At 40.1% G+C, this 25076-nt stretch overlaps 1 protein-coding gene across 3 annotated transcripts; it reads right to left on the bottom strand.

Annotated features, from left to right (window-relative positions):
• Positions 1 to 4185: 4185 nt before the first annotated feature.
• On the bottom strand, positions 4186 to 24976 carry LOC127598286 (uncharacterized). Of its 3 annotated transcripts, none has more exons than XM_052062018.1 (21): positions 24891 to 24976; positions 23055 to 23133; positions 22173 to 22304; positions 18239 to 18310; positions 18066 to 18137; positions 17303 to 17338; positions 17063 to 17137; positions 16234 to 16272; positions 15368 to 15503; positions 14281 to 14360; positions 14046 to 14168; positions 13856 to 13915; positions 13569 to 13673; positions 12259 to 12330; positions 11989 to 12102; positions 10516 to 10687; positions 8756 to 10266; positions 6947 to 7031; positions 6682 to 6818; positions 6054 to 6127; positions 4186 to 4780 (listed from the first exon to the last, which is right to left on the bottom strand). In XM_052062018.1, the coding sequence occupies exons 2-21, from the start codon at positions 23097 to 23099 to the stop codon at positions 4615 to 4617; spliced, it is 3306 nt and encodes a 1101-aa protein (XP_051917978.1). In that variant the 5' UTR covers positions 23100 to 23133; positions 24891 to 24976; the 3' UTR covers positions 4186 to 4614. The 3 variants fall into 3 exon arrangements, with proteins under 3 accessions (XP_051917978.1, XP_051917979.1, XP_051917980.1); XM_052062019.1 differs by having other exon boundaries at positions 4186 to 4777; XM_052062020.1 differs by having other exon boundaries at positions 6706 to 6818.
• Between the last annotated feature and the right edge of the window lie 100 nt (positions 24977 to 25076).

Below are 25076 nucleotides of genomic sequence, written 5' to 3'. Positions count from 1 at the left end.
GCCATGTTGATTCGAAGATGTTGCATAAGGTTATGGAAGTGAATGTTACGTACGCAAAGTATCTAAGGACTGCCAAGCTACTTAGTATCTTGTCAGATTATTGACCTTGCTGGCTGTCGTGCTTCAAGTGTTGTTTTGTAGACCTCTCGATACTCTCATAGTCGCTCTCATTTATTCATAGATTCTAGTTTGTAAGTATCTTTGTTTATCTTATTGCTCTTGATCTTTGGCTTTCACATTATTGGCTCCTTGACATTTGTTTTGTTTATTCTTGGTGTTCCCTCGTACTTTGCCTTTTGCAAGCACTTTTGTTTATGCATTGTTTTCTTCTGGCTCCTTGTGACCAGCGATTTCTGCCTGTATTTTGTCGGTGCGCTTTTCTGTAAATTTATCGCACTTAGTCTGAGCCTGCATTTCTGGAATCCATAAACATCATTCATTCGCTTCGGTCCAGAACCTGACACAAAGGAACAAATTACTTAATGTTTGAATAATTAACAGTGCCAGACGGTTATTAAGAAACTAGATGGGACAAAGGATATAACAGCATTCGACACCCCCTCAACTATAATCCTCTAATTCAAGTATTTTACAAGGCCAAGGAGCAGCTGCACTTTTTCAATTTAAGGCTCTTGAGTACACTCTGAGTGCCAGGATTGCACTCCGTCGGCTGCACTGTTTAATACGACTTCCCCATTTGATTTACTGAGATGTATTTTGCGGCAAGAGGTATAATGTGACAAAACACGGCCATATAACCCCAGGATATTCAACAATGTTTAGTGCTGAGACCCATTTAACTAGAGGATTGACAAATATACTGCTTCACTCCCTTCTTATGTACAGAATTTCAATAAAGTGGAGCAGTAAATCACAACTAAAGTTTAACTGCTTTATTTCTGTGAGGGCATCTGTATGAAAGGGATATGTTTATGTGTCTGGCACAAACTCGCTGTATATTTATTTCTGAGGAACAAAGATTTGACGTGGCAATGACCATGAAGTGTGGTTTAAACTGGGTTTAGGGATGCTTAAGGTTACGGTATGTTAGAGAGCTAGAAAACGACGTTTTTGCCAAGCCAATAACCAGGGAAAAGGTCAACCAAATTGCCGATTTACAGTGTACCGTATGAAACCAGACTACCAGGTACCGCATTGTGACCACTTGCACAATGTGAGATTAAGTAAAGATTTTGACCTTAAAAAAGTGATAAAGCTATTTAGATTTTGACATAATTTGAGGCTTTAACACAGAGACTATCAGGGTCTGGCAAAAAAAAAAATAAAAAAAATAATGACACTCAGGACATTGTGCGGACGTTGTATCGGTCTTGCGGACGTTGTATCGGTCTTGCGGACGTTGTATCGGTCTGTCGTGGTAAAGAAGGAGCTGAGCCAAAGGGCGAAGCTCTCAATTTACCGTTCGATCTACGTCCCAACCCTCATCTATGGTCACGAGCTATGGGTCGTGACCGAAAGAACGAGATCCCGGATACAAGCGGCCGAAATGAGTTTTCTCCGCAGGGTGTCCGGGCTCTCCCTTAGAGATAAGGTGAGAAGCTCGGTCATCCGGGAGGGGCTCAGAGTCGAGCCGCTTCTCCTCCACATCGAGAGGAGCCAGATGAGGTGGCTTGGGCATCTGATTCGGATGCCTCCTGAGCTCCCTGGTGAGGTGTTCCGGGCATGTCCCACCGGGAGGAGACCCCGGGGAAGACCCAGGACACGCTGGAGAGACTATGTCACCCAGCTGGCCTGGGAACGTCTCGGGATCCCCCGGGGAGAGCTGGACGAAGTAGCTAGGGAGAGGGAAGTCTGGGCTTCCCTGCTAAAGCTGTTGCCCCCGCGACCCGGCCCCGGATAAGCGGTAGATGATGGATGGATGGATGGACTCAGGACATTGATATTTTTGTAAAGTCATACTTTCTGATATAACTGTCGCAGTGGTGCAATACACGTGCTACATCTATTCCTATGGTGCGCCTCTGCGCGATGCAATACACAATATGGCCAAGCGTCACCACTTACTAGAAGCGCGCCAAGCCAAGTGTGTGCTTTGGGGGCACATTGATGGAATGTGAATGTCAGTGGCCTCCTTATTTACTCTTCATATAAAACTCTGAGCAGTAATTAACTGCAGGTATCCTCCCCAGCTAGAAGGGTAATTGACTGTTTCAAAGCACCGCAACTTCATAATCCGTGGCGCATGTGTGTGTGTGTGCGGGTGTGCGCATGGCTGCACGCGCATGTGTGTGTATGACAAAAGTATATAAGGAAATTAAATGCGAGAGCAAACTGTTTGTGAAAATATTAACTCCTTAACATTCCGCACCGCCCCCGCCTTATACCCGCCCACCCCCTCGCACCCAATAAGGATAAGGGTCAGCAGTGGTAGACAAAGCCACTCAAATGCACCAGATGTCTTTATGAGAGCATTAACATTCAGATGTATTCATTAGCAGTAAGTGCAGGAAGATGGACCATGCGGAGACGTTGTGCTAAGCATCAAAATATGCATCATTAATTTTAATGGGAATTGGTCTCGCATGGGCGGGGGCAACGTTGGATCTGGTCGCCGATACACTGGCAGCCAGAAACTTCCCAAATTATACTTCTGGCAGTTTGCTAATTTACTATACATACGCATGATAAGCATAGCCTCCTGGGCAATCTCAATCGTTGAACTTTATTTGACTATAATGAGGTCATTGAACTTCTGTCATTCGCTAGCGACAGACCCGCAAGTCCATCATCATCGGTCATTATTTCAGTCTGGCCCAGTCCGGCCTGCATTGCTACAAGGGTAAGAATACACAATTTTATTGATTTTGAGACAGTTTGGACCACTTTACACCCCCCAAAATAGAAAGGCTTATACAATTACCGCTCCTCCTCCTCTTCCTCCTGCTTCTCGTCCCACAGATTCCCCCTCATTCCGGGGGACGCCAGAAAATCACAACTGTCAGCACTTGTTCCATCAGTTTTTCAAAGTTCCCGTCAGTCGTCAATCTGCCAGCGAAAACGGGAATCCATCAGTGACGGACCTTCCGTGGGTACTGATAGGCACGTGTAAATGCCCGCCACTGGAAACGATAAGGGAAAATTGTTTGTCATAAATGGAATCAAATGGCTTTGTGACATGCCAAGATAAATATTTTTTTTGGGGGGGGGGGGGTTAGGTTTTATCTCTGATCATCTCACTGGACCACTGAATACTCTACTTTATGATTACTATATTTGGTTTGGTTTCGGTTTCGGTTTGTTTTGTTTATTGAACATAAAACATATACAGTAATAATTTGACAGAAAATAAGGTAGATAAAAAAGTAAAAGAAAGAAATCAGTCTTCATTCAACACAGTTATTATGTTCAAGGGAGTAGGATGAAGTAAAAAAACTTATCTAGTCCTACCCCGTTATGTGTTTATATCTACTAAATCATTTTTATATCAATCAGAAAAGAAAAAGTAAGAAGTCTCCATTAAGGCTCATACTTTACCCTTAACCGTGATATTTTCACAACTTTTGGTTTGTATCGGGATTATATACATCCTCACCCTGGCACTCTTGTGTCAATTTTCTCTTGTATTCATAATGGATATTGCAATACCTTTCTCTATTTATCAACTTAGTTCTGATTTATCATTATATTTAATGTTTAGAATTTATCATTTTAACTCTATCAATACTCTATCAATTAACTCTATTATAATATTCTATTATCATTTGAATATTAGTTACTGGCTTAATCTAAATATTTGCAATACGGGAATGAGCAATTCCTCGCTATTGTGTTTAGAGAGCCATTTGCCTGCAATTAGCGGCCAACTATCTGTGGTGAGATGGCTCATGCTAACATGGGGCCATATGTTACCCTCTCACTGGGAACATTAAGTTAACAAGAGGCTAATTAAGCCGTTTAAATTTGACTTGATGTGTGCTAATTGATGTTTGTTAATCACAACGAGCTAGGCTGAGTTAATTGCCACCTCTAAATCCATGTTAACAAGGTTTTTTTTTTTAATCTCCTGCTCTCCGGCTATGTCCCATGTTGTAATTGCAGCAACAGAAACAGCAAGGTGTTGACCGAAGGTGTGACTGCAAGTGCCTCTGAGACATGCAACCCCAATTTGCCCTTCAAGACCGAATGCTAATTAGTTAATTACACTGTTACAACAGACCGCAAACCTTGGCATTTGCTGTTTATTAATCTGAGCAGTTTGTGTAAATCGAACGGCAATCTTCGAAAGAAACTGTGAATAATACTTGAAACATACACATACAAACACTGGAGAAAAACATTACAGCTATAGACTGTAAAACAAACTAATAAAAAAAAAACCAAGAGTCCTTACAATATGTTATTTCGTTCACTAAAACAAACAAACAACAAAAAAATTGCCAGCTGTGAAACAACACTATAAACGTTGACCAGAAAAAAATAGATAAATAAATCGAAAGCACTCAATTAATTAATCAATTAACACTGAACTTGAAATACTATCAGTGAGAATATTATGAGTTACTATTAATTTATAATTCACAAAATATTTTATTCAGAAGTGAGAGGACTACATTCAAAATATTGAACTCTGCAGTACTAACATTTGATGTTGGTTTAGCTGTCTGTACGTCGTCGCTTGGACAGGTGGAGCCTCTCGGATTTTAAGAACTGCTCAATTTTGGATATCTGGTTTCTGAATGACGACTGTTGCTCTTCCTGAGAGCACAGAGTTTCCGATTCGGCATCGGATCTTGGAGCTGCAGTGGACACTGAAGTTCTGCTTTACATGAAGAGAGAAAACAAAACAAGCTATGACGGAAATGATTTTCTGCAGTTAACAATAGCCTTTAAACGAGGGGTGTCAAATTCATTTCATATTGTGGGCCACAGACGGCCTCAGTAGATGTAAAGTGGGCCAGACCATTAAAATTATATCATACTGTGCTATAAATGACCGGAATAATGTCTTTCCTTTGTTTGGGTCTCGAGAAGCACAAGAACATTCGGAAAATGTTGACATTTAATAAACAGATCTTTTACAAAAGATTTCACGAAGCACCTTCGATTTCCTTAGACAAATGTGCAATTTACTTTTATCATTCACATGTATGCATTGCAACTGATCCTACCGATTGTACAAAGGCACAAAACTTTAACAAGTTATTGCTATTGCAAAATATAGTAATGCACTTTAATATTAAACGAGATTTATCTCCTTTCAGAAAGGTATTTTTAAACCATTTACACTTGTGCATATAAAATCTAAATTTAATCCCTGCCTACACCTTACAAACTAGGGAGAGTGCTATTAATGTGTAAAGAATAAAGTATTCACATATCCTTGATAGCGTCTGCTGTGTTAGGTCTGTCTCAGTGACATATTGAGGCTGCTGTTGTCTTTCCCTTTGATCAAAACAGTGTGTCACCCTAGCGGATACTCCATGAATTGCACCTTATGAAAACTATTCATTCCGTGTCTTTTATGCATTTTTAAATTATCCTGCAGACTTGGTCGAACCTCCTTGCAGGCCGGTTGTGACCCGCGGGCCATATGTTTGACACGCCAGCTTTAAACCATGTTGTTAATAAGAGCAATTTCAGTCAGATTACATTTGACAGTACAATTGACATAACAGGGCTTTTACCATTAATGTTTAGCATTTCTGTTCACACCACCACTATTATATAATTGTAAAATCCATGTAGTGCTGCAAAATAACACACAATGAAAAAAATAACACACAAACTAGCTAATCAATACATAATCAATGAAATGTAGGGCACACACACACACACACATTGATTCGGCAGACCTGCTGGTTGAGTAGAAGCAGCCGTGGCTAAAGTCACAATGTGGCAGGGTTTTTTTGTTTACGTCAATTGCGTTTCCGGCACACACAAATGCAGTTTAGAACCGATGTCATTCGCCACATGTTGATTTGAATGTAAAGTGAGTTGTTGACATCAATAGCTCTACAAGATGAAAACATGTTGTCTTTTGCTGGATCAGATGTCAACTTGCTTATTGCGTCAATGTACTGTAAATGACATACCCAGAAGGACTCGGCCATGTGCTGGACGAGTATGAGAACGGACAAGAAGGGGCAGACAGTGGAACTCTGCTTTCCTAGACACACTCACACACACACACACACCAGAAAGAGAATCACAAATTCCAATGTGGTTAAAAAAAAAAGAGACAATTAATTTAGGCGTCTTGAGGAACTGAAACTGATGGACAAAGACTGGGCAGGTAATCATTATTGTTACAATATCCATCTCAAAGAGAAAATTCAGGCCCAGACTAACCTTGTGTGAAGTTCCCACTATTCTGAGTGCACACGGAATGAAGATGACTTTTATTTTACATCACTAGACCAGTTGGTTCCTAACACTTCCAGTGTGTTGCACTTTATCTTCCGTAACAGCCTGCATCTGGATCTTATAAAACCACAGTGATGGTTTGCAGTGGTGAAAACAAAAGGGTAACCGGGAGTGTGTGTAACTGTGGAAAAAAAAAATACTGACATAGGAGGATAAAGAAAATTGACAACTGATGGGCAGGCGATGAAGAGTGGAGAAGAAAGTGAGGAGTGAAGTGAAAACGTGAGTAATTTTTGAGTCGGAAGTTGTAGCCTTGTATAGACAACTAAAATATAAAATCTAACTTCGGTAACGAACATCTGTTGCTACCGTTTCTCTCACGCTCTCTCCAAGAACATTCCGCTCTCCCAACTTATGTTTCCTCCCGAATTCTGCAGATGCAGAGACGCTGGAGGCCTTCAACAGATCGGAGGCGCTGATAATCACCAATGGTTCTAAGAGGAATGAAGTGACACGCAGCAAGATCAAAACGGTGAGATGTTCTACGACAGACGGATGTACACAACCAAAGTGAAATAATCTCTTAATCGCACAACAGCCAAATGCTTTTCACAGTCATCACCTTTACTGTGCTGGCTCTTACGAAACGTGCAGGGAGACTGTGTGAGGAGCCCACAAGAAGCACTTTGCTCGGAGACAGGGGAGCTCTGGAAACACACAAAAGCTGATTGGTTAACGCGAACAAAATCAAACCTCTATATCGCACGGAAAAATTCACGTATGCCCAATCGTTATCTAGTCACGTATTTTATTGTTGACTTCGGCCTTCGAGTACAGTGGTCACAGACGGAGATGACACGAGAATGAAAAACACTTGACTAAAAGAATTCATCATTTTATTGTACATTTAACTTTGCTTGTATTCATCCATCCATCTTCCTAACCGCTTGATCCTCACTAGGGTCGCGGGGGGTGCTGGAGCCTATCCCAGCTGTCTCCGGGCAGTAGGCGGGGGACACCCTGAATCGGTTGCCAGCCAATCGCAGGGCACACAGAGACGAACAACCATTCGCACTCACACTCACACCTAGGGACAATTTAGAGTGTTCAATCAGCCTGCCATGCATATTTTTGGAATGTGGGAGGAAACCGGAGCACCCGGAGAAAACCCACGCTTTTGCTTTTATTTTATTTTATTTTTTTACTTACACTGTGTATAGTGGGGATGGCAATGGTGCTGATTTCAATTCTGGACATTGTGAATCGGTGGGGAGAACACTTCAAAAGACTTCCTCAATTTAGCCAATACACCTTCCCGTTGGGAAGCAATGTCTGGGATCCCTGCGGCGGCCTCCCCTTTATCTGGGGGTCACCAAGGTGGATGAGATCCACCCATAGTTCCTAACCTGCTCCTGCGTGTACATCAGGAACAAAACCTCTGGATTGTTACACCGGGTTGGTAGTCCCCCTTTTTTAAGAAGGGGGACCACAGCAGGGTTCTACTTGAACGGTGTCCTGATACCACTTCTGACTGTGTCGGGCCACCCAAAATTCACTGACAGAACAAATAAACGTGTGCCTTTTTTTTAAATACTCTAGAGTTTTATCTTCTTAAATTGATGGCATTGTGACAAACTGGTGACCACATTCGCCTCAGAGCTCTGAGGTCTTGTGTCAAAACAGGGCTCTGAGCATTCCTGTGCAGTTTGCATGTTCCGCCCCCATGCCTGCGTGGGCTTTCTTCGGGTACTCCGGTTTCCTCCCACATTCCAGAAGCATGCATGGTAAGGTTGACTGAACGCTCTAAATCAGGGGTGTCAAACTAATTTTTGTCGCGGGCCACATTGTATTTCTAGTTTCCCTTGGAGGGCCATTATAACTGTGAAACCATATACCGGTAAATGTTTAATCACCTCCACATATTATTACATGTACAGTACAAAACAAATTGCTATCTTTTGAAATCAGAAGTCAAGAATAATACAGTAGTTTGCTGAACTATTGTTGAGTGCTATTATTTGTCGCATATGACAATTTGAAATTTTGGTTCAGATTTTCACAAGCATCATAGAAGTTGACATGCTTTGATTTGCTTTCGTGGGCCACATAAAATGACTTGGCGGGCCTCATTTGGCCCCAGGGCCTTGAGTTTTACACCTATCCATTGGTCTGAATGTGGTTGTGGATTTTTTTTTTTAAGTCTATTTTGTGCCCTGCAGTTGGCTGGCCAGCAGTTCAGGGTGTACCCTAATCTCGCCATAAGGACAGTTGGGAGATGCATCAGTATCTAATAAATGAATGTGCCTGATAATCCGGTATGCCTAATATATGAAAATGTATTAAAGTAGACCTGTTCATTTAGGTTAATCTCCCTTAAAACTTTATTAAGTAACACAAATCAATATCTTTTTAACTATTCGATGAAGAGTACCTGAACATTTGGCCGCAGGTTGGAGTTAGAGGTAGTTGCCGATAGAACCGTCTCTTTCATTGCACCACCCCAGTCAAATGATGGCCTATAAGCCTTCGAAATGGGCAAAGAAGACTGCTTCATAACAGGAAACGTTTCTTTTACAACAGGCTGCTTTTGGCATTTCAATGTGTCAAAGTCAGGTGATTCAACGTTAACACTTTTTGGTTGATCAGAGACTAACAAGACACTTTTAGAGCTCTTTGAATCCTCTGCAATGTCGGGGTTGGAAATGGAATTATTCAAATTCCCAAAACAAATGACAGGTTCTGCCTGAGAGGTCATCCGACAGACTTCCTTGGATGCATCACTTTCCAAAACCTCCATTGGTCCATTCGCAGGCTCAGACGTATTCATATGAAGACATCCAACCTTGGTGTCAACAATGGTTTTCTTGACCTCCTCATTTGTATCTTCACCCTTCATTTCATCCGTGGGAGTCACATTGCTGATGATGTTAACAGATTGTGTCACTGTCTGATTTTTCACTGACTGACTCAGAAGGTCAGAAAAGTTAGTTTGAACATTATCTGTTGATTTATTTAATTTCATCACTTCTTCAACCACGGGATAAGTTGCTGTTGGTGAGGACTTGACTGTCTCTGAATTGGTTTGGACCTCAACCTGATATGAGGATGGAGCCACTTGCGCAATTAAAATAGCGCTGTAATTGAGACTTTGGTCTGGAGGACCGCTGATGTTGTGAAGTAGCTGCCCTTCTCTCATGTTAACAGGACTGCGGTCTGCAACCTTCTTTGTGTCCTTTTGATAGCGGCCTGTCACACAGACGGTGCCTATTTTCTCACTGAGGTCCACTAAGTCAGTGTCCGGTGGGATATTACTCTTTGTATGACAAGTCATCCTGGCCTCCTGCTCTGTTTCGTTTTTTCCTTCGTCTTTCCCACCATCCTTGAACTCCGCTGTTGTTTCTGTTTTGGACTTGTGTGCACCCACTTCACCGTATTCTTGAATGTGTCCACAATCTGCTTTTTGGGAAATAAGAATCTCTTTCTCCTCCTCAGAACATTTCTCTTCCAGGACATCGTGAGCACTCCCCAGATGACTTTCATTCGTGTGCCCTCCATCACTATTGTTCCTTGCCTCTTTCACTTTGTCCACCCCACCACAGTCTTGTCGACTTGGGCTTGTGTTGCCATGATCTCTCTTTCTGTCGTTGGTCAGGATGTAATTGCTTGATTTGTTGTCTGTGTTTGATATGTTTATTCCATTCACTAAGCTTTCACTGATAGCCAACTCATTTGCAGAGTTATGAGAAGCCTGATCTGACCGTTCATTAGAGAGCTTTTTATTTGTGTTAGAGCCGCGCGTGGGTTTATTCAAAAGGGTATCATCACTATCCATTGTCTGTGAGAGCACCAGAAGCCTTTTGGGTGAACTAATTGAAAAGGGCTCCTCAAGTTCAACTTGTAGCTGAGTTTCAGACTGCCCGGGGAGCATTGGTGTTCCTTGTCCTAGAAGAACACAGTGGTTAAGTACCAAAAAAACCCCCAAAAAACATGGTTTCAAGTTGTACTGAAACTGCACATATAAAAATATGGCCTGTAAGAATAAAAAAAAAAAAAAAGACAAAATGCTTCTGTATTTTATGTTTATTTCTAGCATGTCCCGATCCTACCTAAAATGCTACGCAGTACTAAATTTTTGAAAAAGAACAAATAATAAAGCATGCTCAACTCCCTGTTTATATTATGTTGGCTGACCTCCCATTTCACCATCCAGTTTAGTCTTAGCACTCGTATCTTCCAGACAGTCCAGGATTTTGCTCTGAGAAACGGCTGTGTTCTGAAGGCTGCCAAAGACAGACAGTGTGAAGCTGGATTTGGGTTCATCAGAAGGTCTCCCTACGGGTCCATCTGCTAGACTGGGGAACATCTGAGTAGAAAGACAGACATGTTAAAAGAGAAAAAAAAAACAATTATCCACAAACTTCAAATCCGACAATGCTTCTTGATCAATCTTGATTAACCCAGCAGCAGTTGTGCACTTTGACGCTGCTACTTAGTTTCAATGTGTTAAGGTTTCATGCCATCACAATATTTTTTTCCCTCCACTATTTTATGCAAAACATATGAAAAATGGCTTAAAGTGACAACATAGCTCCTAAAACAGAAACCAAAAGGTTTCCATCAGCTGCCAATCAAAGAGGAGTTGAGGAATAAACTTTCAGTTTCTTCTGAGAGAAATTCCGAAGGATTTCAGAACCAAAATTGTGCTGTGTTCAGGCACATTACGTGGAGAATGCAGATATGCCAAACCCAATCATGACCCCTCAAGAACATCCTAGATATTCGTTGTGAGGCAAAACAGCAGGCCAGGTGAAAAAGAATAAAAAGGCAATTCAGCCAGGATTCAGGAAGAGGAAGAGGATTTTCTAGTTTTCTTTATTTTCAGGAGTGACATTCGACCAGTTTTGAGCAGCCCACATGTAGCACTGCTCTCCAAGTTGTCCGGCCCCCAATGACTTCCTCATTCATCTTTTAAAGGGAGTTCACTTGAGCTTCAGGCCAATCAGGTCCAAGCAACAATTGGCCCTTCCCAGGTGGTGGCAATTACCTGGACCTCATCTGAAACAATTAGTGTTCTAAAAAGTACAACAGTTTTGAATGGCAAGAAATGTGCACCTTTCTTCCATCCAAAATCCACAAAGAAACTGAATTTTTAATATTTGTCTTTTGACATCATGACAATATTTTTGTCAGGAACATTTAATGACAGGAACATTTGCCTATTTGCCAAAACAACAAAAATGCTATGTTAAGATATTTATGATATTTTCCCTCTTTGACTAGTTTCAGGTGACAAAATACTGACATTTGCCTTTTTTTTCTTCCAGATTTTGACTTGCAATTATATTCAATACAATGATGTGGCACTATAATGATAAATATGCAATAATGTTGAAATTACAAGAAATATCAGAAAATATTACAAACATTAATATTTTCTATATGGTAGTTTTGATTTTCCATCCCAATTTCCGAAATCAAATTCCATACTTCTCCATACTTGTGTAGGAAACCTGTTATTAGTGTGTGGGAGGGTTAGCTGCTTTTGATAATTTACTTTATTGCATTACCCCCCGCCCACCCAAAAAATGCATTCAGATCAGGATCTCTGTTGGGTGTCACTCATGCCAACACAAAATTCAAGATGCCGGTAAATCTCATGCATACCTCCAAATTCCGTGTTTTCTGGTCCTGCACTTTGACCTGTGCAGACAGTTGATTGTATTTCTGTTGGAGGTCATCATGCACCTCTTTCAGTGCTTGAAAATTTTGCTGTTCACTCTACATGTGAAAGAGAAACATTTTCTTTTGATTACCAAACTATTATCACCCATATATTTTCCTTTTAAATGACATAAAATGTGATTCTTTGACTTTAACTAACAATAAATTGATCTCTTTCCCTTTTGTCCAAATTGGTCTGGTCTTGTATCTCACCATCAATTGAGCAAGTTTTTCTTCCATTATCTTGCTTCTCTCTTGCATCTCTGCATGATCCAGTCTGAGGGCCTGTAGTAAAATCACTCACCTCAATACCAATACAATAAATAATGTTTATATAACAGGAACACACATATACCGGTATATATATACCTGTGTGTGTGGAACAGGTATATATATTCTAGGAGCGTGAGTTTATATAACAGGAACAGGAAGGTCTTACACTGAAATACATTTTTCTTACAAATTAATTTTAACAGAGGTGGGCAATAAAAAAAAATTGCCATCCCGTCCATGCATCATTTCTTTCAAACCGAAACAAACTGTAATCATCAGTCGGTCATGTTATTTTAACTGCGCTTCAGTCAGTAAATTTCAGCAGTCCACCTATAATCAGTCGGTCATATGGTGGCTGCCCAAAGAGTTTTACACGCGCGCGCACACACACCTGATACATGTCACATTTGGTAGAAAAAATCTGAATTGATCTGCAGTGTAAAGATAGCCTAACTGTGAGAATTGGCGGGCTACACCAAGCGTTGGAATTTTCGGAGATGTACGCAACTTGGCACAGTTGGAAAAGAGAGTTTTTGCTCCATTGTGGCCATAAAAACAGCCGACTTGCTCAGATGCAATCAAAGCGGCTCCTCTCATTCCCAATAAAATTGGTGCGTGAGAGGCACACAGTTCTTGAGATAGTGGAAGCAGAAATTGATTTAATAGAGTCCATGTAGAAGTTTGAGACGTGCAAAATACTGTATATTTATGAGGTGTAACAGTGACACTCCTGATACACTCTGCATGTTGCAGAGACCTCTGCCAAACGTGCTAAATGTGGCTTTCCCAACTTTTTACGCTAGAGAGCACCTGCACTGTTTACGTACGTAGCCCTCGTGACAATGACTCGGTCATATTCACACTTTGGGGCAATTTTGAGTCTTCAATTAGTCTAAAACAGGTGCGTATAAGACTTTGGGAAGCCGAGGAACTCTGAGAAAAGCCATGCAAGCACATGTAGAAACATGATGTTTTGTAACATCACAGATTTGAAATTCAAGCTCAAACCTTCTTGCTGGGAGGTAGCTGTGCTTTCTGTGCCGTCTCAAATTCAATGATTAGGTCATTTATAAGAGAATCCACATGGGGAATACGTACTATTATTAGCCATCATCAATATGAATGAATGATTTTCATTTCAAGTCATAAATGAGAGCAACAATGCAATGTAAAAGTAATTAAAGTGATGTAAGCAATGTAAAAGTACAATTGTTGTCATGTACAGTAAATACTCCTCCACAAATTTTGACCTTGTACTGCTCCTCTTGTGTGTGCAGCTGCAGCTCTAGTCTGTTCACAGCCAATGTCTGGTTCAAAAAGAGTTGCTGAGTGTGCTGCAGGGACATCATCACCTCCTTGACAGTCACACATACAAAATCAACACACTGTATATATAGTAAAGCTTTGGAGCAGATATACATCATTTTTTGCTCAGCAAAATTGTTAAAAACAAACGGACCAAGTGTTTGTTCATGGAAATTATGACAGTTTGACATACTGCACAGTAAGTGTTTTCACAGTTAGTCAAATCACTCACTTGTTTCTCTGAACGCACAGCTGCATACTCTTCCCGTAGCCTCTTGTTTATTTCCTTTTCCTAAACATAGGAACATAAATTAATAACCAGTTGAAGACCTTGTCTTTTTCCATTTACTTTGTGTCACACGTACTGAATGACAAACGTGTGTATGAAGTTTCAATTCAATTAGTAGCTTATTGAGAGTTACCATGCCCAGCTTGTAACTCAGCTGGTTTAGATGCTGTTCTTTGTGTGTCACTATTTTGTCGCTTTCATGTCGGACCGACGACAACTTTGTTTTGATCAGTTTGGTGTTGACCTCCTCCAACTCCTGAAAAACACGATTGGTTGAAATGATCTTCCAGCCAACTTAAGAAGATGATGATTTTGCAATGGCTCAGATGCCATCTAAGTTGGAAGCACTTGACCAGTTGGAGGAATACCTTCGTTAGTGTCTGAATGGTTGCTTCATGTTTTTCATTTGAAGTCGCTAGTTTCTTATTTCTTCTTATGGCTTCTTCAACTGTCAGAAATGCACGTGCGCACACAGACACACAGACACACACACACACACACACACACACGATTGGTGTGAGCGGGACAGAAAATGAGGTGTCAATGCACTGAATGTTTTGTCCTGATTCATAAGATTTTACACAAATGCTCACTTTCAAGCATGATGGTGTACTGAGAGATCTCATCTCCAAAGTATTTTTGTCAGCATTTCTTCAATGACTAACAAGCTACTCACTAATACTACTACTTAAAAAAAACATAATTGGAGAAGGTGAGGATCTTTTGTTTTGCTGTTTAAATTGGTTATTATTCAATAAAAAGCCTGGACATTGTTTCCAGGATCTTGTTAATCTCACAAATAAAGCAAAGATTTTACATGGCCGATATGACAGACAGTAAAATGAGCTGATAACTTTGCCTCAACATTCGGTAGCTAGCATTGTTGTTTTAGTTGTACATGATGTTGTTGGTGCTGTTTTAAGGTCAGTTTGACCACAACATAACTGTTTTGCAGTAACCCAAGCAAACTCTAAAGCAGTGGTTCTTAACCTTGTTAAGAGGTACTGAACCCAACCAGTTCATATGCACATTCACCGAACCCTTCTTGAATGAAAAATAAAAATATGCTTTTTAAAAAATAAATTCAAGACATTCAAAACACATGGTGTGAGTGTGAGCACGAATGGTTGTGTGTCCCCTGCGATTGGCTGGCAACCGGTTCAGGGTGTCCCCCGCCTACTGCCCAAAGACAGCTGGTATAGGCTTCAGCACCGCCCACGACCCTAGTGAGGATCAAGCGGTGAATGAATAAATAAAAACACATTTATTCAAAACAGAAAAAAAAATAAAATTACATGGCATAAGTATAGGTTTTTAAACATTGTATGACGTCAACCTCCATGGCTCTGTCGAACCCCTGAGACTGATTCACGGAACCCCTAGGCTTCGATTGAATTCAGGTGAAGAACCACTGCTCTAAAGCTACATTTCCATTTATGAAAATCCTTCAGTTACCATTCTGCTCCAGTTGCTCATGTGCCTTCTTGAGTGTGGCACACTGCCTCGATAGAACGCCAAACCGTTTCTCAATCTCTCCCATTTGAATCAGGTGACTGTCTTTTGACCGAACCTGCAAAGCTTGCTTTTGTTCCTGTCAAAGAAATAGCACAGATAAAATAATGATCGTTTATTTATTTGCTTTTTGTTTTTTCACATCCCATTGAAATCAGTGAAAATACAGCCATGGCCCGATAACTTAAACCCATGTACAACTTGAAAACTCGATGTTCTCAGGCGGAGGACCAGTCACGGGCCTTTAAAATCGTTATCACCAACCCTTCTGAATCAAGCTGCCGGAATGGTGTGAGATGCTTACTCAATATAGTCTTGACAACAAGAAACACAAAAAGAAGTAGAAAGTACCAATCGACTCTGCGATACAATAATTCAGCCAAAACAATTGATGCTCATGGTTTAACACTTGCAGTGTTATTATGGAATGAAGGCATCAGCAAAGTCCATGCTTCACAGAGCTTTAGCGCTCTTCACATTGCCATTACAATTTGATTGTCTGTATCACTCGTTCTTCAATAATTCACTCCCTTGGCTCTCATTTCACTCCCTTCTATCTTAATACACCACCCTTCTTTTAACTCCCTTATCGTGCCACTGGCATAGGAAGAGGGCTCGACCAAGCAAGGCCTGGTGATAAAATATTTTAAGATTGTCATGGCAGTTCAAGTGTCACACTCTCCCTATCCGTTAGTGATGATGAGCTCCTCCATCTAAAATCTGGTCCTCCTATTCCCCCAGTGATTTTTTTTTTACTCACTCCCACCTTCTTCTGTCAACAATATGAACAGATTAAAAACCCTCCTTACCAACTCATTGGATTTCTTTTCAAAGTTGTACTTCAGCAGCTGAAAGACAAGGACAAACTCACACCAAAATCACAACATGATTGTTTTCAAACATAATGATTCTTAAAAAAATATATAAAGTGCATGTGCCTCACAAGTTTAATACAAAGTTGCAAAATGGTTGTGAAGTAGTAAAATGGCTTGTAAAAAAATACAACTCATAACAAAAGATTATTGTAAAATCATGAATGATCAAAATGTTTTTCTCTAAATATATTTCCTTTTTCATTCATTAGATCGTAAGTAATTTGGTTAGAATTCAACTTCAAATCTAAAAACCCACAATTTTATTTTGGATTAATTACACAGCTGTTCCATCTGAGCAAACTTGTAATTTAGCATATATTGTCAAGAAGCTTGTGAGTGAAGTGCTTTAATCACAAGAGTGCATGTGAAAATTAAAAAAAGGGAACCACCAGACCATGTCCTAAGAATTAAGACGGTTGGGCCTCAACTTAGCCAAACAGAACAGTTAATGTCTCCAGGATAGAATATCCAAAAAAAAAAAAACCCAAACAAATACAGCCTCAAATTGTCTCCGTACAAGACGGCTGGTCGTTAAAGTGCAGCGGTCCTTGGGGATGGCTGTTTGTCACCTCTGTGGCGTCAAGCCCGAGGACAAACGCTCTGGAAGCCAAATTGGCTCGGACCTTCTGCCCTTGACTTAGCAGAGGACGTCTGTTTTATAACAGATCTACGGTAAATCATTATTTGTCTGAAGCATGAATGAGAAAAATGAAGTCATAAATGTGCGAAGAGGATAAATGAACAGAGAGTACAAGTTCAGTACCTGGAGCGACTTCAGTTCTTCTTTCAAGGTGCTAATCTCCTTCTCTTTTAACTCAGAAATGACCTGGTATTTCCCCTACAATGTTACATTAGTCGTCTGAGTGTCAAAAAAGTCATAAAACACAAAACTCAGTGCAAAAGAATGCATTCCAATGGCCAAGAGGGTGGGTGCAAGTGAGATGAGGAAATTTATTGCTAAAACAGTAATTGAAGAAGAGTCACTTGGACTGGTTGTTCATACCTTCTCCTCTTCTGTGTTTCTTATTTTGGCCTGTAACTTGAGAAAAATATCAAGATGTAAGATGTGGTGTGCTCATAGATCAAACTATTTTTTTTTTTGTTTGAAGAAAATCTGTATTGTTTCATGCCTCGGGGGCAGCCTTAGCTCATTGTGTGATGACATGACTGAGGGACTGAAGTTTGCAAACTGCTGTGAATAGAGATGGGCATATTTGGATGTTGTGCACATCACGTGAAACCACAAAAGTGTAAATTGAATTTCCCCTCAGGGAGACGATGAATGGTTCTTTAAGAGGTGAAGCAAGAGGAGAAACGGCTTTACTGCATATTACACTGGCTGTCCAAACTCCTCACAAGCCACGGCCCCGCGGTAGCCAATTGAACTGCTGAAATGTAAATCAACGGGTAAACTGAAAGGTTCACTTTTACACCATTCCATTTATCCCAGACCTTTGCAGTTCTCCGCTTTAGTGTGAATGCTGCACTTGTTTCTGAAGCCTTGGACATTGGAATGATAGGAAAAGGCAAGTCTCCTTGGTACTTCAGGTACAAGCCTTATCAAATTATAACTTAAATTTTTGCCGACATGCTATGCAGACCAAACAAGATGCAAAAATGTGCTCTTCCTGCTTAGGATCTTGTCACACTTCTCTGGTTTTCAGTTAATCCAATGTTATGCCATCATTGTACTTTCCAGCAGCGCTATCTTGTTTTCATCGTAAAAGTAGCACACATGATAATGTGATGATGACATATCCCTGTACCTGCTTTTTAACATTGATGAGAGAGTCCGCATGTTGTTTTGTAGCTGTTTCGATTTGGTGTTGTAATGAGTCCTGTCATGGTTGGAGGAAATATCTCAATCAAGTGATGAAAAGAGTCATTTGTAATGACACAAACCTGGAATACTGATAGAGCCACTGTCATCCAACCATACCTTCTCCCACTCCATCTCCTGTTTCTCCATCACCACTTTACCCATCTGATTCTCAAACCGAGCTTCTGACTCCTAAGCCGTAAAGAGATTTTTGAAAAGAAGCAGAAAGTCAACAACCAAAATTAAATTGCATATACCGGTGATTAAAACAATTACCGGTACAATAAGTTGACAAGAAATTTTCAAAACATAGTGACAGTGCAGCTACACTCACAAAAACACTGGAATTACAGTACATAAATACATCACATACAGGCAAAGATTTTTTCTGGGAAGGATCAAAAGTTTCACTTCTTTATTCTTCATTTTCATCATAAACAAACCATTGAGAGAGATTCACATTAAAGGGGAGGAGATATTTGTTGTAAGGTGTCCTTATCCTCCTCCTAACCCCCCAGAAACCAGTCAATTTCGTCCGATGGCCATGAGACTATTTATGTGCATGTGAGAGCAGTTTAACTGTGAGATGATTTTATAAGGTCCCATTAAACTATGGTCGCAGCTCAGTGCTGCAAAAGGAGGGCACAAGATAAAGCTGTTATTCTCCCTTTGACAAATAATCATGACGCGTTGAACTGATGTCAGAAATACACGACAGCTTTACGGAATGCGTTCTTCCATCCTAATCCAAACACACCATACAACAGATTTACTATATTAAGAGCTGTTTGTAAAACAACAACAATAATATTCATTCATTCATTCATCTTCCAAGCCGCTTGATCCTCACTAGGGTCGCGGGGGGTGCTGGAGCCTATCCCAGCTGTCTTCGGGCAGTAGGCGGGGGACACCCTGAATCGGTTGCCAGCCAATCGCAGGGCACACAGAAACGAACAACCATCCGCACTCACACTCACACCTAGGGACAATTTAGAGGGTTCAATCAGCCTGCCACGCATGTTTTTGGAATGTGGGAGGAAACCGGAGCACCCGGAGAAAACCCACGCAGGCCCGGGGAGAACATGCAAACTCCACACAGGGAGGCCGGAGCTGGAATTGAACCCGGTACCTCTGCACTGTGAAGCCGACGTGCTAACCACTGGACTACCGGGCCGCCCCACAACATTAATAATAACATCTAATATTTCGAAAATGTTGTCGGGCTCTTGTCTCATTTGTTTTGTTGCAGTTTTCAATAAAAGACTGAGCCGCCTTGCCTTTAGATTTGAAGATACTGTACTGTACAACTCTTTGCTGGTGATGAAGTTATTTTCCCCTCCAGATGTTTTTTTTTTTTAAATTGGCACATTGTGTTTTTATTCAAATCCAAATCAATAGAAGCCACATTAGATATCACGTATCTGCATTTTTGCTGGATGTTTTTTTTTTTCCATGTAAAATTTACAAGGAAACCCCAAATTGTTGTCTCTGTCTTGTCCAATCCATTGGCAATTGAGTATCACCACCATGACAACATGGTACTCCTTTAACCTCTGCCTTGAGAGAAGCAGCCTGGGGATGATCAGAGGATTTCTTCCCGTTGATGTGACAATAACAATAAAACAGAAATTGCAAAATATAGTTCCACTCCACATTTTTGCTCCTCCAACTTTTATATACACTGACAATGTGCTGTCAGGTTCAATGTGTTTGCTTGAGGGTGAGATGATGGTATTTATTCCCCCCATTGCTATTTAGAAACACATTAACTTTTTACTTATTGGTCAGGGGCCAAATAGCATGTCTGACCTCCAGTCTCATGTACAATAATGTGGCTGACACTCAGATAGCCAAAAGAGAGGGTTACAGCGCTTTCGGGTCAAGATAATCACAGCAGTCAGAACCTATTCTTTACAATAGCTTTTCAAGTAGGCTGTGCAAGCAAAAGATTTAATTAAATCAGACGGGTTATCCCATTTGATGCAAATATCAAGCAAGTAAAATCTGATTTGTTCTAAAAAAAAAAGAGGGCGAGGGGATTTATCCATTAATCCATTTTCTATTTTGCTTACTTTCAAGACAGTCCTGACCTGGAGCTGAGTTCGGGCAATAGGCAGAGGACACCCTCAACCGATTGCCAGACAATCGCGTGGCACATAGAGACGAACAACCAGCCACGCTCACACTCGCACCAAGGGACAATTCAGAGTGTTCAATCAGCCTGCCATGCATGTTTTTGGAATGTGGGAGGACACCGACGAAAACCGGAGAAAATCCAACGCATGCCCAGGGAGAATGTGCAAACTCCACACAAGGAGGCCGGTGCTGGAATCGAAGCCGGTACCTCTGCACTGTGAGGCTGACGCGCTAACCACTGGACCACCGGGCAGCTCAGAGTTCAACATATTTTTATTTATTTTCTAATAAAGCCACGGTTAACTACATCACTGTCACCAATGTTATGCTGTTCTGAGTGCAGAAGAAAAAGCATGTGAATCGCTTCCAAATGATTTAATAAAGTGTAATTGCTATTACTGCATGTATGCATCTGTGACTTTTGTTTTTTTCTGGTTCATTTTTGTTTACATTTCTTGAAGTATTATTGTAATAATTTGACAATACTAGAGATACAAAATGTCCAGTCCATTTCATTATGATGTGTGGTTGAAAACAAGGTTGCCAAAGTTGGCTTAAGCGAGTTTATCAATCAATTCCAGGCAAGCTGAAAGGAGAGCTCAATTTCCAGGTCCTGTTAAATAAAATAGGTAATCAATATCAATAAATATTTACATTGTAACTATTCCTATTCTTATGAATGCACCAAGTTAGAGCAACAAGTTTGTATTATTCGCAGCACTGGTTCTTCTGGGAATATCTTCCATGTGAAAGTACAATTGCGACTGCATGGAATCCTGAAATGAATTAAAAATCAATCAAAGAATCGAATTGCGAATCGAATCAATTTTGGAAATCTGAATTGATACCAAGCCCTAATTTCTACCTCCTCTCGCATTGCTCCTCTGTTGTCATGAGATAATAAAAAGATGCGCCCGACACGCTGGACCATATTTACTTTGCATTTCCGTGTGCCGGATGTCGCCATTCCACATGTCGAGAGCAGGAATAACAACGGTCATAGCGGACAATAAGCAGTGGAAGATAAGCAAGGTTTTAGCTTGAATTCATATTTTGATTGTCACAGAACAATGCTATTTGCCGCATCCATATTTACTTCCATGAGCTCGACGTTTCGAGTGACGCAGTGCCGTCTTTTCCATTTGTGGATCACTTTTAAGTTCTGGACTTGGTTGACCATGAATCTATCGACTGTATATTGGGTCAAAATTTTGTATCAATATCAGAAGGTATCACAAAACTAGTATTCACTTCTTTCAAGGCAAATGTGATAGTATATTCATTCATCTGATGCAACAAAAACACTATTAAAAAACAAAACAAATATATATCACAACTTTCAAAAGAATGTAATAAGGGAGGTTTAAAAACAAAATGGGAGACAAGGAGGTCGACTGGTTGGCACCTCTGCCAGGGTTCGGACTCTGACCTTCCTATGCGGAGATGGCAGATTCTCCCCTGGCCTGCGTGGGTTTTCTCCGGGTACTCTGGTTTCCTCCCACATTCCAAAAACATGCAGAGTAAGTAGGTGCGATTGTGAATGTGAATGGCTGTTTGTCTGCGTGTGGCCCTGCGGCAATCAGTTTTGTTTTTATTTTGTTCATGAAAATGTTTGTTCAATTTTTGTTGAAATTATTTTGTTATTTTCGTTGACTAAAATAACTTTGATGCGAACGTCTTGTGTGACGATTTGACTTCCAAGTTTTTTTTTTTGCTTGTTTGTTTGTTTGTTTGTTTGTTTGTTTGTTTTTTTCATGGAACTTTTGAGACACACAGTCATTTTGGAATAATCTGACAAAGTCACACTTTAGAATAGTTTGAATTTGGAATACATTATCATACCATTATTGTTCTAACTCTTGTTTCCATGAGAAAAATATATTGAACATGCACAGAAATGTGTCATCTTCTACTGTACCCTTCGAATGTGCAGCTCTTCGACAGCCTCAAGCAGATGTGTTTTAAATTCCAGCACCTGCAGTAAGATAGTTCCCCCACTTTCTGACTGGCAGGGGGTCTTCAGGAGAGGCCTCCTTGGTGATACTCCCACCTAATTGAGTGAAATTAATTAATGATCAAGCAATTAGTTAGAAACACAGCTTGTCAGGTGAATGTAAAAGAAACACAGGGAGTACAATTCTTAGGGCTTGATTTACTCAGGTTTGCACAGGCAAAAATGAGCACAAATGTGATTGTTCATAGGAAGATGTGGAAATTGATCTAGTCACTAGGCGAACACAAGATTGTGTCCGTTGTGCAGTTTTTTTTGCATTTTGATGGGGTAATATGCAAATTGTTAAATTTAGCATGCATGTTTGATTGACCCGGAAATTGTGGTGATTTTTGTTATTAAATAGCACATCCGAAAGGGAGGTGCAAACCGGCAGCAAAGCGATGGTGAGGAAAAGTGTCGTAGGGTCAGTGAGAACATTTGTGTGTTAAACAACTTTTTTGAAGTGGAGGCAACATATACAGTACTGTACTCCATGTATATGTAAAAAAAAATTAATATCACTGTAGTGCATTTCTGACCTTGTTAAATCATCATTGATAATTATTGGAAAAAAATAATTAACATTATCAGTGTCTTCAAATAGATCAATCTCATTAAGTATTCAAAATAACATAATACTAATTAAAAGTTATTTGAGCATAATGTATGTTTTAATTTAGAAGAGGGCATCGAACTGGTACCGCTTCATATTAATTGATACCCAAGAATTAGCGCTCGGGTTTCAAGGTTGGTGACCCCCATACTACACTTGGTGTGGTCCAAGAAGTCCAAGAAGTGGCAACTTACAATTGTGCTGGGTGAGAGAACTCCAGAATCTGTACTGTGGTCCATTATGTTGCTTTAATGTAGACCAGTGTTTCACAACCTGAGCCAAGGCAAGGCAAAAATATTTACATTAAAAGTCTCTCAAGGCACGGTAGACTACCAAACAAAACATGGATACACGAGTCAGAGATCATTTAATTGTTGTATCTCATATTATTATACCATATCATTATTTGCAAAGAAATAATACGGTAATTTTCTGACTGATTAAGTAGGATTGGATAATTTCTTGTGGCACACCTAATGATCTCCCAAAGGGTGGGGAGTCACATAGGTCAATGTCCCTCTGGATTGCCTGTAACTGTTAATAAGTTTTTTTTTCCATCTAAAAAAAAATCATACACGATTTATTCAAAAGTTGAATAAGATTGACGTTTGATTAAATATCAACATCCAGATTTTGCTGATATATATGTACCGGTAGTCATTTAGTATCAGTGTCATCAAATTCTCACATTACAATTACTCGGTCTGAATATCAAGGCCTCATAATGTTTGCGAATTATTCTAATCGAACTGAATGGCTACGGAAATACCCAAATTATTTTTTTCTTTCTTTCTTTGTGTCATACTAATAATAGTGTAGTGCAAGAAAACTTTTATAACAAATGTAAAATGAACCAGCCCAGTGACAATCAATCATAGGGGTCAAAGCAATAACACTGGATAGACAAATGCTTCTGTCATTGCTTTTTAAATTATCAAAACTATTTAATTCACCCTATTGATGGTCCGATACAACATATAAGTCAACTGGCACACACACACACACACACAGTGAAAATGTCACAAGAAGTGGGAGGTCACGCTAAGCCAGTGATCTGTTAATAGAACAGATTTTTTCTCTCATTTACCTTGCACAGGTATCAATCATGTCAGGGATTAAATGATCCCAGTTAGAACTGGCTAGCCTGGGGTAATAAAATGACACTTTGACCCCACGATGAGCAAGCGGAAGTGTAAGTGTACCGTTGTATACAAGTGTTGTGTATGTGTGTGCCATGTAGACAGCATCTTCATGTGTGCATTGATGTTTTTTGTGTGTGTGTGTGTGTGTGAGAGAGAGAGAGAGTGACTGAGTGTAAGGCAGGGGGTAAACCTCTGTATCTCTACACTCGTCCCCTATACAGTTGAGTGAGTATTAATCCTCACCTCTAAGACACAAAAAGAGAGTCTATCATAAAATAAGTCACACCCATTAAAATGGAGCATTTCTGTACCTATTCTGCTAAAGTGTGTCAGTCACAATTCCTGAAATTTATAAGCAAGTACCCCAACTACAGCCATAAACAATAAATGACAAATGCTGCATTTTCCCCCCCATATTCTTAAAATCCTCTGGCTTTCTACCGGAAATCCTGCAGCATGGCTTTTATGGAAGTAGACTGATATAGACTACCGGGACATTTTTAATAGAATGATGCAACTACGGTTTTAATTCAGACCTTTTTTTCTAGCACCAATCACATAACCTTCAAAAAAGAACCAAAAGCGGACCAACTTCAGGACTGAACTATTTAATTAATTTAACGTTTCAATAAAATAATGTTGACCTGAATTAATTGAATTTGAAGAACAATAAGCAAAGTAATTTACACACCAAAACCACTATTAGCCAACCTTTGCTAACACATTTCTACTAAATACCGTAGTGCTTGCTCGTATGATTCATGCTAGTTTTGAATTGAAGATTTTCATGCTAGTCTTAAATTGAAGATACCGAATCCAGCTCATTTGCGATTATTGAAGGAAACAATCTTTTTCTATTTATATAAAATTTGGATATTCATTACCTACCTTGAAAAATTAGCCAAAACCGAAGTTCATATTTTGGGGCGACGGTCAAAAGCTTTCACCCTGAATTAAAAATTAGCCGGACATGCATTCAGACAACGTTTTGGAAGTGAGGCTGTGATTCTTGTCACTGTCTTGGCTCTTAGCGTCATCTAGTGGTCCCGTCCAATATTTCAAGAAGGCTTTATT

Source organism: Hippocampus zosterae, chromosome 3 (assembly GCF_025434085.1).
Source record: "Hippocampus zosterae strain Florida chromosome 3, ASM2543408v3, whole genome shotgun sequence".
NCBI lineage: Eukaryota > Metazoa > Chordata > Actinopteri > Syngnathiformes > Syngnathidae > Hippocampus > Hippocampus zosterae.
This window is presented reverse-complemented; position numbering and strand designations above follow the sequence as displayed.